Consider the following 13,156-nt stretch of genomic DNA (forward strand, 5'->3'; position numbering starts at 1 on the left):
CGTGGCGTTCCAAAAACAATATTCGGAATTTAAACTGCTATGTTACATTATCATCGCTGTAGGTTGCGACTGAGGTCTGCACGCGTATTTCAAACTGCACGTAGGAATCTGCACTGACTTACACGAAATAACTGAAATTAATTCCACACGACAACAATTATGCAGAAAGGAGGTAATGGTGCAAACTCCAAGCTCCAATGTGCTGTTTCTCACTTAGGACTGTTCTTTCAACAATGATGATCATTATGGCAATTTACACGGTATTTTGAGAATTTGTGCATTTGTTTATTAATTTAGATTCTACAGTAACGACTTTATAGCTTATTTTCTTATTCGTGATGGAAACACAGTTACTTACAGTCTGATTACAATTATTCGGTAGTTGACACTTTACGTATTGGAGGAGGTTTGCTCCACTCAGACCGCACAAGTCAAGCCTGAACTGTTCGCCGTAGCCAAACTGCCACAGCAAATGGGCAGTTAAATTCCAGTTCCTTGTCTGAATTTTTTACCTTGTTATGTTTGGATCCCGAATCCTGAGTCCGGCCCTTTTATTTCGCATTTCATTACACTTGATAAGCACACCCAAAAACAACACACACTCACACACAAAACGATGGTAAGCAAATACGCACATTTCGTCCACACCACTAGCCAAAGACTACTCGATTCCTTCGCACAAGACGCAATTTTGCTTATCATATTCAATTATCATCACAAAGGTCGGCCTAAAATAGATATACTTTACACGACATGGTGTAAAACTGAGCTATTTCAAGGCAGGAAATTATCGTTGCAACTCGTTCAATAGATAAATAAATATAACGATATTCTTGTAAGGTTTTCCGTAGCTGAGGGGCATCGTCCCAGTTTCTGGGGCACAATATTCTTTTCTTTTACAAAGCACTGCCAAAATAACTCTGATTACTATTACTTTCAATTAACTAATTTAAGTCTATTTTTGTCATTTTTAATCTTATATGGGATACTTTTCATCATCATATTCTCTTTTTCATTTGCTTTCTTTTCTACTTAACATTCTTCTTCCTCTGGATTCTATCTGTGCTGGCTATAAACTATAAATGAGTTGCAAACAGCACTACTCATCGGTCGGTATCATGTCAGCTCGCATTGCAAAAACAAGATGTTACAGTTCGCTTTTAGAGCTAAAACTGAATTTTTTTCTGTCTTCATTTTGCTCGTACAGGTCAACTTCAGTCGCCATAAGCAAAGCGAGCGTGATTAATAGCTCTGCTGCTGCTTGTTTACAGGCTGTTTTCTGGGATACTTTGCACATCAAAAGGTTGTGGTTAGGTTAGGACACGAGTATAAGTTCACCCGGCTACAATACGCGTTCAAATGTTTCAAATGGCTCTAAGCACTATGGGACTTAACACCTGAGAGGTCATCCGTCCCCTAGACCTACAATTACTTAAACCTAACTAACCTAAGGACAACACACACATCCATGCCCGAGGCAGGATTCGAACCTGCGATCGTAGCAGCAGAGCAGTTCCGGAATGAAGCGCCCAGAACCGGTCGGCCACAGCACAATACGCGTTGTCCGCGGCAGTTCAGTCTTCGGCCATTTACAATCAGCTGTCGACAGAGCATCTCGCGTTACCGCCATACCTGATGGCAGCAGCTTCCAGTGTTGCCCAGCACTGCACGAGCAGCATTCCAGCAATTGTGGCGTGACCTGCCGTGTTTGTGTGTCGCCTTTAACCGAGCGGTAGCCGATGTGAAACAGTGTACCGCCAAGTGACTGACATCATTTATCCTGTAATCTTAAACGGACTGTAGTCAGCCATGGCATCAATTCCGCATTCTCTTGCGCTGAGGCAGGATGTAAACTGCTTTACAGAACTGTGAACCTGGTTTCGCTTTCGAGAGCCACCTTTTGGTTTTATTGATACGAAAATACGTGTCGAATCCGCTACACTAAGGAGACAAAAGCCATGGAACAGCGATATGAACATATTCAGACGTACACAAAGCACAAAAAGGCAGTTCATTGACGGAGCTGTCTTTTGTACTCAGTTAAATATTGTGAAAAGATTTCTGACGTGGTCATGGCCACAGGAAAGCAATTATCAGACTTTAACGCGGAGTGGTAACTGGAGCTAGGCGTATGGAATATGTCATTACGGAAATCGTTAGGGAATTCAATATCCGCGATCGAAAATGTCAAGAGCGTACCGAGAATACCTCATTTGAGACATTACCTCTCACCACGAACAAGGCAGTGGCCGACGGCCTTCACCTAACGACCAAGAGCGGCGTTCGCGTAGAGTTGTCAGTGATAACAGACAAGCAGTACTGCGTGAACTACCTACAGAAGTCAATGTGGGACGTACGACGAACGTGTCGTTAGTGCAGCGAAATTTGACAGACGACCGACGCGAGTACCGGGTGATCAAAAAGTCAGTATAAATCTGAAAACTGAATAAATCACGAAATAGTGTAGATAGAGAGGTACAAACTGACACACATGCTTGGAATGACATGGGGTTTTATTAGAACCAAAAAATACAAACATTCAAAAAATGTCCGACAGATGGCGCTTCATCTGATCAGAATAACAATAATTAGCATAGCAAAGTAAGGCAAAGCAAAGATGATGTTCTTTACAGGAAATGATCAATATGTCCACCATGATTCCTCAACAATAGCTGTAGTCGAGGAATAATGTTGTGAACAGCACTGTAAAGCATGTCCGGAGCTATGGTGAGGCATTGGCGTCGGATGTTGTCTTTCAGCATCCCTAGAGATGTCGGTCAATCACGATACACTTTCGACTTCAGCTAACCCCAAAGCCAATAATCGCACGGACTGAGATCTAGGGACCTGGAGGCCAAGCATGATGAAAGTGGCGGCTGAGCACACGATCATCACCAAAAGACGCGCGCAAGAGATCTTTCACGCGTCTAGCTAGCAATATGGGGTGTTTTTTTTGTTCTAATAAAATTTTTACCTCTCTATCTACAATATTCCGTGGTTCATTAAGTTTTCAAATTTATACTGACTTTTTGATCACCCGGTACATTTGTCAGCAGCACGACAACGCATACAGCTCCTCTTCTTGGCTCTTAATAATATCGGTTGGACTTCAGACTAATGGAAAACCGTGGACTGGTCAGATGAGTCTCGATCTCAATTGGTAGGAGCTGATGGTAGGGTTCCAATACGGCGCAGACCCTACGAATCCATGGACCAAGTTGTCAACAAGGCACTGGGAAAGCTTATGGTGACTCCATTATGCTGTGTCTATATGGAATGGACTAGATTCTCTGGTGCAACTGAACCGACCAGTGACTGGAAATGGTAATGTTCGGCTTCTTGCAGACCGCTTTTAGTCATTCACGGTCTTCGTGTTCCCAAACAACGATGAAATTTTTATGTTTGACGAAGCGACACGTCACCGGGCCATAGTTGTTTGCGATTGCTTTGAACAACTTTTCGGACAGTTCGAGTGGTTCATTTGGCCACCCAGATCACCTGGCATGAATCCCATTGAAAATTTATGGAATGCAACAGAGACGACAGGATGCGCACAAAATCCTGCACCGGCATCGTTTTCGCAATTGTGGACGGTTATAAAGGCAGCATGGATCAATGTTTCTGCAGGGAACTTAAAATGATTTGTCGAGTCCATACCACATCAAGCTCCTGCACTAAGCCGGAAAAAAGGACGTCCGACACGATTTTAGAACTTAGAACTACTTAAACCTAACTAACCTAAGGACATTACAAACATTCATGCCCGAGGCAGGATTCGAACCTGCGACTGTAGCGGTCACGCGGTTCCAAACTGCAGCGCCTAGAACCGCTCGGCCGCTCCTGCCGGCTTTTCGGAGGTATCCCATATGAAGAGACCGATGTCCTCGTAGTTTGCTCCCTTCTTCCGTCTTTAAACCAACCAACCAACGTCTGTGTGTCACGACATGAAGGAGACTCTGGTTTTCAATATTGTTCCCCTGCTTTATTTATTTATTTAGCGTATGGCTCATAACATCACAGTAAAAATTACAGAAACAACACGATTTAAAAAAAAATCACATATCTATTAACGGAGCAATAAATAAGTTTGTATATAAGGACACCGCCAATTGTAAATTTACACTCACAGAAGAGCAATCACAAGCAGACGTCCAGAGTAGATAATAAATGGTCGGTTGCCTCTAGGGTCGCCATTAGGAAATCCTGTGGGTCACCCTCGTATGCCCTTAGTGGGCATTCCTGCACGATGTGTTTGACCGTCTGTCTCTCAGCGCCACAGTCGCAAACGGCCGAAGGAAGTTTACCCCATCTGTGTAAGGAGTCGGCGCATCTCCCACAGTTGGTTCTGATGCGATTAAGAGTTGACCAAACTTTGCGACGGCAATCAAATCCTTTTGGTTTACTAAAGATGCATGGCATACTGTGGCAGTTTACTGTTGTTCTGCTCTCCCATTCCTCTTTCCATCGGTCATTTATTTTAAAGTTGGTTTGGCGCAGAGCCTGTGCGGTCTTTAGTGGAGGATGCCTAGACCGGAGTCGGTTTCCTTGGATGTCGTGAGTATCTTCATGAATTTGTAATTGAGGGTTGGTCATGATTTTTTGGAATTCTCTAACCAGAGCGTGTTGACGGCGCAGGTTAGGAGGGGCTATGTTACTGAGAACGGGCAGCCACACTGTAGGAGTTGGCCTGATTGTGCCTGATATAATACGCATTGTTGCATTAAGTTGGCTATCTACCATGTGTGTGTGTTTGCTGTTGAGCCACAGTGGGGCACAGTATGCTGCCACTGGATGCACCAAGCCAAGTGCGGATGTTCTTAAGATAGATGCTGTGGAGCCCCAAGTGGTGCCACAGACCTTCTGCAGTATGTTGTTGCGTGTTTTAAGTTTCGCTACAGTTTTCGTCAGGTGTTCTTTGAATGTTAGTGTCCTATCTAGGGTAACCCCAAGGTACTTTGGGTGTTTGTTGTTTCCCTGACGACATCCGACTCAGCACACGGTATCAGTCACCTTCTGGGAAGCAGCGACCGCAGTAATAAATAAAATGTCGGATTAGATAAAGTGTCCTACGATTACAATTGTTATTTAAACGGCCAAGACGAAACAGCAAAAAGCTTTTCATTCCGAGCTGCTTTCCGGTCAACCGATTCTACCTATATGTTAATGGTTCAAATGGTTCTGAGCACTATGGGACTTAACATCTGTGGTCATCAGTCCCCTAGAACTTAGAACTACTTAAACCTAACTAACCTAAGGACATCACACACATCCATGGCCGAGGCAGGATTCGAACCTGCGACCGTAGCAGTCGCGCGGTTCCGGACTGAGTGCCTAGAACCTCTAGACCACCGCGGCCGGCATATGTTAATGAAGAAACTGCATGACATGGAGATGACCACATCAAGAGAAAAGGGATATCCAGAGGTAACGTTCAAGCAGCTTGAACAGCAACGAAATGGATCACATGACTGGCAGTATTTTTAACGCCTTTTTTCCTGGTTTAATAGTCCTTACAAGAGCAGAACAAGTAGCTTATAACAAATGCTTAGCAAAGGAAAATGATAACTGAACGCTCATTTGTACAGGTGAAACTGCATTATTCAAGTCTGCATTCAAAAATATGATTGCCCGACAGAGGTACCATCCCATTAATTTATTGTCTATAATGTGGAGGAAACTGGAATGAGTAACAAGACGCAGACCGCAGCTGGAAGAGTGAACAGTAAACAAGAGTCAGAGCTGCAAGAATGATTGGAGTCCGACGGAGCTGAGCTTGTTGGATATTCTAATACAGCAATAAAACATTTTTTTTTAATTCAGGTTGGTTAGATGTATTCTGTGGTATCGATAGCTACGATGCCACAACGTAGGCGCGCTCTGCTAGGTTGGCACTACGACACCGACACAGACGACACCGCCCTCTAGCCGGCGCTGTGCAGCTCTACGAGCGCCGCTCCAGATTCTACCCATTTGATTGCGACCCGACGACCGAGCAACTTAGCTTCTACTTCATAGGGGGCTAGCCATTACAGACTTCGTTACTTCAGTTACTTCAATGATAGTTTGTCCTACTACTAGTGGATATTAGCGTTGATGCCTATCCAGCTTCCCAGTGCAAAGTTACGTATGTCATTGACTGCTATTCTCTATAAAATATTCTGTAAAGTTAAACGCAGTACCGATGTGTTTCACGTTTTCCTCCTCCTACTCACTTCTTACATTCGGCCTACCCTTCACTTTTCAGGAGCAGACCCACGGGCCGCTTTCCAGGCGGGATACAAAATATTCCATTTGCGATATCTGCTAGGTTTGAACTGTTAACGTCATATACTAAATCATCAGTTTTATATAATCCGGTTTTTTTGCAGTTAAGCTCCATTTCGTGAATTTATAATGTCTTCCTTCCCTGCGGGACAGAAACGAACAGCACATTGACATCCCTTTTTAAGCGAAGTTGGTGATCTATCCACTTCGTTGCTGAAATAGCGGCTGTGACTATGACAGCCGAACACACGACTCCAACGGGATAGAAAGTCTCCGTTTTTATCTTGGCTGGTTTGATGCGAGCCGAGAACACGTCCCCTCCCGCTCCAACCTCATCATTTACCAGCAGAACTTACACACGTCCTCATTTATGAACATGTTGCAATCTCTGCAATCCCTTAGAATGTTTACCCACTACAATTCCTTGTAGTGCCGTGGCAGTTATTCGCTGATGTGTTAGCACATGTCCTGTCGTCATATCATTTCATCTAATCAGTCTCTTCCACATATTCTTTTTCTTGACGATTTTTCGACCAGTCTCCTTGTTTCGTATCTAATTTCTAAATTCAACATTCTTCTATAACTGAACACCTCATCACTGCAATTCCCTTCCTTTAGGGTTTTTCTGACACGAAATAGACAAGCTGTGAGATTCCAACCAGAGAGTGTCAGCATTACTAAGGCCCAAGACTCACTAGGTGCATGTCAACTTCATTAATACTACCCAACTGGCCCAAAAAATTAAACTGGTACAGTTGCACTTCCAAAAGAAATTACGCCATATAGTCATTTAAATATTTAAATGATGTTGTACTATCGACGGTTATTAGTAATCTAATGCCTATACATAGCAACTTTGGTGAAATTTTGGTACTAGCACGACTGTGCGAATTAGGTGTTCACTGCATTGCTTTAGGCATTAATTGATCTAGTTGTCTGTTCCCTCTGATTATTATTGTTTTATGGGAAAGCTTTGATGTACGTTAACATTATGATACTCAATTCTAAGAGAAAATCATACTCTTTCCCTGTCATAGGAGCGTGATACGACTAGCGTTCTGTCATTTGCACGGAACTTCGCAGATCTTCAAGCTATCAGCAGCTGGTCTCTGTACAAAGAGCTCTGCCATGAAAACCAGAGTGCGGAAAAGACCATTACGGGTCTGCTTAACGTAGGATGCTTCTGGCAGAGACGGAAAGAAGGGGGAAGGAGAGTGTGAATAACTGTTAGGATATGTATTGGCTCCTCAAAAAAGGCAGACGCATATAAACCTCACCAAAAACGCGGTCTGGATCAGTGATACCCTGGTTATTATGACGGCATGGGTGACATTTTGTCATCAAGATGATGCTTGTATGAGCAGTAAAATAGCACAAGTGAAACGCTTTATATTCCAAAGGGAAAGGATTGTTTCAGACGCTTCCACAAAAAGTGAAGCAATCTGCACCATGTTTTTGTATTATAAAGTTATAAATTTGTAGTGATTATTACATTTTTGTGCCATAAAATATGAACTGTAAACTCTGTAACATTTTTCCCCCACAAAAGTAAAATAACACAAGCCTTTATTCATAGCTTTTCCTTAAAATATCAAATATTCTACGTTACATCAAAAGACTATTAAGATGAACTAAAACCCGATCCGCCTTCCCCATTAAATTTGTAGGGCGTAAAATTCGTTATTATTTTTCATCATCTAAGATGACAAAATATTCAGAGAATTCAACTTAATTCACCATTTTTTTAAAAAATGTGTTCAGATTAGAAAGGGTTATCTTTCCTCTTCATTGGTATCAAAGAGTCAGAGCAACTGCGAAAATAGCAGTTTGCACACGGAGACCCCGAGAGGATGACAAAATATTCACATAACTCAACCTCATTCACCATTTTTTAAAATGTGCTCAGATTATAAAGGGTTATCTTTCCTCTTCACTGGTATCAAAGTGTCAGAGCAACCTCGAAAATAGCAATTTGCAAATGGAGACCCCGAGAAGATGACAAAATATTCAGAGAATTCAACTTAATTCACCATTTTTTTTTAAGAAATGTGTTCACATTAGAAAGGGTTATCTTTGCTCTTCATTGGTATCAAAGAGTCAGAGCAGCTGCTAAAATAGCAGTTTGCACGCGGAGACCCCGAGTAGCAGGAAGGCTGGTGGAGTACCCATTTTCCAGCATCGGTTGTGTGCCAACGGCTACTTCAGGTCGCAGCGGCAGAAGGACGCCTGCACTACTTTCACGCATATCTGACAGCTATCGCCGGGTATATAAACGGACCATAGGCAAACCTAGGCACAGTCCAGCAGCAGACAGGCAGCGGGAGCAACAGTAGCAGCGGTCGTCGCACTGGAAACCTACACCACCAACATGAAGTGCTTGGTGAGTGTGATACAGCATTCCAGCGACGTCTAACATTCGTCCCTGTGACACATCTGCAAGCTGGATGTTTCACTCTGACATTATTAGCATCTAGGCTTCTAGAAGTACGTTCATCTTGTAGTAAAACCAAGACATTTAGGGAGTAACACGAGTATCTTCTGATCCACTCACCTAAACTAAGCGATGGCTATACGACCCGTATTAATCTCTTGTATTTCCCTTTTTTGTACACATTTCCTGCTGGTACTGCAGAAGGTAGGAGACGAGGTACTGGGAGAAGTGAAGCTGTGAGGGCGGGCCGTGAGTCGTGCTTGGGGAGCTCAGATGGTAGAGCACTTGCCCGCCAAAGGCAAAGGTCACCAGTTCGAGTCTCGCTCCGGTACACAGTTTCAATCTGCCACGAAGTTTCACTCCAGAACAGTTTAACACGTGGATGAAGTCCACGAAAAATTTACTGCTATATTAGTGTCTGATGCAAGACCATTCAAAGACGTTAATATGCAGCCTACGTCGACAATTGTCTGTACCAAGCTATTGGGTTGGGTTGGGTTGTTTGGGGGAGGAGACCTGACAGAGACGTCATCGGTCTCATCAGATTAGGGATGGGAATGGAAGTCGGCCGTGCCCTTTCAAAGGAACAATCCCGGCGTTTGCCTGGAGCGAATTAGGGAAATAACGGAAAGCCTGAATCAGGAAGGTCAGACGCGGGATTGAACCGTGGTCCTCCTGAATGCGAATCCAGTGTGCTAGCCACTGCTCCACCTCGCTCACTCAAGCTATTGGGAGAAGGAAACGTTAACATTTATTATTGTCTCAAAGTATTTAAGACATAGGAAGAACACAAGGAAACACTGAGATTTTAAATTTAAATACGAATTAAAAATGGGTGTGAAATCTTATGGAACTTAACTGCTAAGGTCATCAGTCCCCAAGCTTACACACTACATAACCTAAATTATCCTAAGGACAAACACACACACACACGCCCGAGGGAGGACTCGAACCTCCACCGGGATCAGCTAAAAACGAATTAATATTTCGAACATATAAATATGAAAGTTATCACGCATATGATACAAAGCGACAAGATATTTTTCGATGGAGGTGGGCTTGTGGAACATAGAAAATGATCAGGATTTGGCTACTGAATTTAGAAAAAGAATTATATAAGGAAAGCGTCAGGAACGGCTCGCTGAAACTGGACGATTTGACTATGAATAAGAACGGGAGTATATTTCTAGTACGTATCTACTTCAGTGAAGAGATCTGTATGGTAAGTTCCAGGTGCTCAGTTACGTTGTTTCTCAGCATTCTTACGGAAAACACTGCTGAAATAAAACAACAGAAATCAGCTTATCAATGTCTATACAAGAAAGGTAGAACTGTTCTGGCCACATACAAGCCATCTACGTCTGTTCCACCTCCATATCAACCATTAGCCACTGGTGTCATGTGAATGCAGTATGGAAGGGTACATGACAGTACTCCACACTGCTGACTGCTGTCGGTTTATTAGGGCTGGTGCCGCTACCGAACGGTCAAGCAGCTCCTCAGCTGGCTTTAGGAGGATGACTGCACAAACCTCCCTGAAGAAAAAATCCAAAGCAGTACCAGGAATTGAACCCAGGTCTTCTGCACAGCAGTCAGCCACATAGACGGCCACTCAGCTACAGAGGTGGCCATGAATGTTTATGACACATATTGAAAAAGGTATAAGAGAGCATGCACTCGAGTCTCTATCTTCTAGCACAGTGGATGCACTACAATGTATTTACTATGTTCCTCACTTTTCTCTTAATCTGTAATTGGTAAGTAAACGAGATAACAATAATTTCTTTTGCACCCTTGAAGTGAGTTAAATATGAATAAATTTTCTTCGTGACAACACGATCATAGAAAGAAAGCCATGTTTGACAGATAATAGCACAACTTTTATAAGATTATTGTAGCACAGTTACTTCCTAACATAGTGTACAATTGAAATCTCTGAAATCTGTGATAGTTTTGAAATGAGCAGCTGAAACCTACTTTCAGATCGTCCTGAGTGCTGTCGTGGCCGTGGCCCTGGCCAAGCCCGGCTTCCTGGGGGCGGGCGTCGCCGCCCCCGCTTACGCCGCAGGCCTCGCTGCCGCTGTCCAGCCAGCTCCTGTCTATGTGGGCGGCATCCACCCCGGCCTCGCCGCCTACGGCCCGGCCAACATCGTCGTCGGGCCAGGTGGCTACAACCTGAACACCCCTGACGTGGCCGCCGCCAGGGGCGCCCACCTGGCCGCCGTCGCCCAGACGAGGGCCCGCGACGCCGCCATCAACGGTGCCGCCCTCGCCGCCGCCTCCGCCGCAGCCTACGGCGCTTACGCCGCCCCCGCTGTCGTCGCCGCCCCCGCCGTCGCCGCCGTCGCTCCTGCGGCTGTCGCTGCTCCTGGCCTATTGGCTGCTCCCGGATCCCTGGCTGCCCTCAAGGCTGCCTACCACGGCTAAAACAACTACGCTAGACGACGGTTAACACCGTGCAACAGATCACCTCACCGACTACTCAAAAGGGAGAAAGCAGCGCGAACTATAAAGTATTCGTTTACACTGTACAGAAAAAGGCAAAAGATAATAAATTATACTTTACATTCTAAACATCCTGTTGTTATTGAGTAAATACCATTGTTGTACTTCCTTACAACACAAACACAACATTACACTGAATAAATATCAACAGCATAGGAGTACTTAACCTTACTGGACGAAATTGTTAGTCGCTTCCATAACAGAGATCGTTGGCAACGTGGAGCATTATGATGGTGAAAGACTGGTGCTCATGTGAACATCCACAGAAAATGGCTGAAATGGCTCTACCACTATGGGACTTAACATCTGAGGTCATCAGCCCCCTAGACTAGGAACTACTTAAACGTAACGAACCTAAGGACGTCACACACATCTATGCCCGAGACAGGCTTCGAACCTGCGACCGTAGCAGCAGCGCGGTTCCGGACTAAAGCGCCTAGAACCGCTCGGCCACAGCTGCTGCCTAAACCTTCACAGATCGTTTACGCTGTGAAAGTAGCGCATATGATCCAATAGATTGAATGGATGCAGCATTACACTGGTTGAAGTGGAGATGTGTTAGAATAGCAGAAATAAATTATCGTGTTTGGACGTGACCCTGACCACAATTCGAATGGCGTTCCTGATTCGTTAGTGTTTCGACATAGATTAGCCGATGTTACTACAAAGATTGAATACCATTCGGAGTTATGTAACACAGTGTAAGATCAGTGGTCATAAAAAGATGCCAGTGAATGGGGGCTGAAGAGGAATGTGATGTCTTGTCAATGATAATTCAAACTCTTCAAGTATTGCTACTATTAGTAAATAAATTCCTTATGGAGCAGTTTCCTATTGAAAAATATGTAGGTAACTGCATCCAGTCCAACTTTGGAGTTGGGTACTTTGCAAAATTTCGAAATATTAAGATACACTTGTTAAATGGGCCAAACAACACAGAATTTCAGTTGATGCGTGGCATCAAATGCACTAAAGGCTCAAGCAGCTCTTTAAATCAGAATGTGGAAGCTGTATTTAGGACTGCAGGTGGTTTTTGATATTTTACAGGTCTTGTTCATATGATAGCTTAGTCCCACATACTCAGGCTACGGTAGAAACGAACCATGATAGCAATGTCAACATTCTTGAAGACCATCTCCTGTTCTTTCCTCCACAACATCGCGATGAGTGCTTACTTGACACATCACACGACTGCAAGCTGACATTCCTCGATCGTTGAAGATTCAGGCACCCTATCACACATCAACTGGCCCCACATATTCGCTTTATCATTCTCCCATAGAATATATCTGTATAGAGCAACACCCGTGCATTTTGGTAGGTCTACGGAATTAAATCATCAACGGTAGGCTTTTGTCTGATAAGGCATACGTGAACAAACTTTTGACTCTCTTCATCTCCGAATCGTGGGTATTAGCCAGACAATAGCAGATGTTGCATTTTATTCACGCTATTCCTCGTGAGGGTGACAAGCTTTTTGTGCAATGTTTTTCATGAAACACTACTCTGAAGAAGTATTGTATTACAACTCTCAACGACCATCTGTAATCACACACATCATTTGCACCCGATGTTATGAATGGATTATCAAGCGACTCTAACGTAAGTTAATATTTACAGGTGAAACTTCCACATGGATTAAAACTGAATACTGGATCGTCTCTCAAACTTTGGCTCTTGTCCTCCGCAGGCAATGGTCTGACCCTATGAGTGTAGATAGCTTTGTCGTTAAGAGTATTCTCAATGGAAAGCAGGATTCTAGTTTCGAGGCAAATTACAGAACACGTTATGAACTACCAGGAAGTTTGAAAACAGTGCATATTCCCCACTGGATTTCAAGATTTCTTTTAGGATCTCTAAAGAGATTTACACAGTTCTTCTTAGAAATTCTTAATAACTGTCGCTTCAGATGAGAAATTGTTTTACTGTACAACTGCCATTTTCCTATTTCTTTTT

At 43.7% G+C, this 13,156-nt stretch overlaps 1 protein-coding gene across 1 annotated transcript; it reads left to right on the forward strand.

Annotated features, from left to right (window-relative positions):
* The first annotated feature begins 8,558 nt into the window (after positions 1 to 8,558).
* On the forward strand, positions 8,559 to 11,269 carry LOC124606998 (cuticle protein 16.5-like). Its single transcript, XM_047139144.1, has 2 exons — positions 8,559 to 8,644; positions 10,679 to 11,269. The coding sequence occupies exons 1-2, from the start codon at positions 8,633 to 8,635 to the stop codon at positions 11,120 to 11,122; spliced, it is 456 nt and encodes a 151-aa protein (XP_046995100.1). The 5' UTR covers positions 8,559 to 8,632; the 3' UTR covers positions 11,123 to 11,269.
* The last annotated feature ends 1,887 nt before the right edge of the window (positions 11,270 to 13,156 follow it).

Source organism: Schistocerca americana, chromosome 3 (genome assembly GCF_021461395.2).
Source record: "Schistocerca americana isolate TAMUIC-IGC-003095 chromosome 3, iqSchAmer2.1, whole genome shotgun sequence".
Taxonomy (NCBI): domain Eukaryota; kingdom Metazoa; phylum Arthropoda; class Insecta; order Orthoptera; family Acrididae; genus Schistocerca; species Schistocerca americana.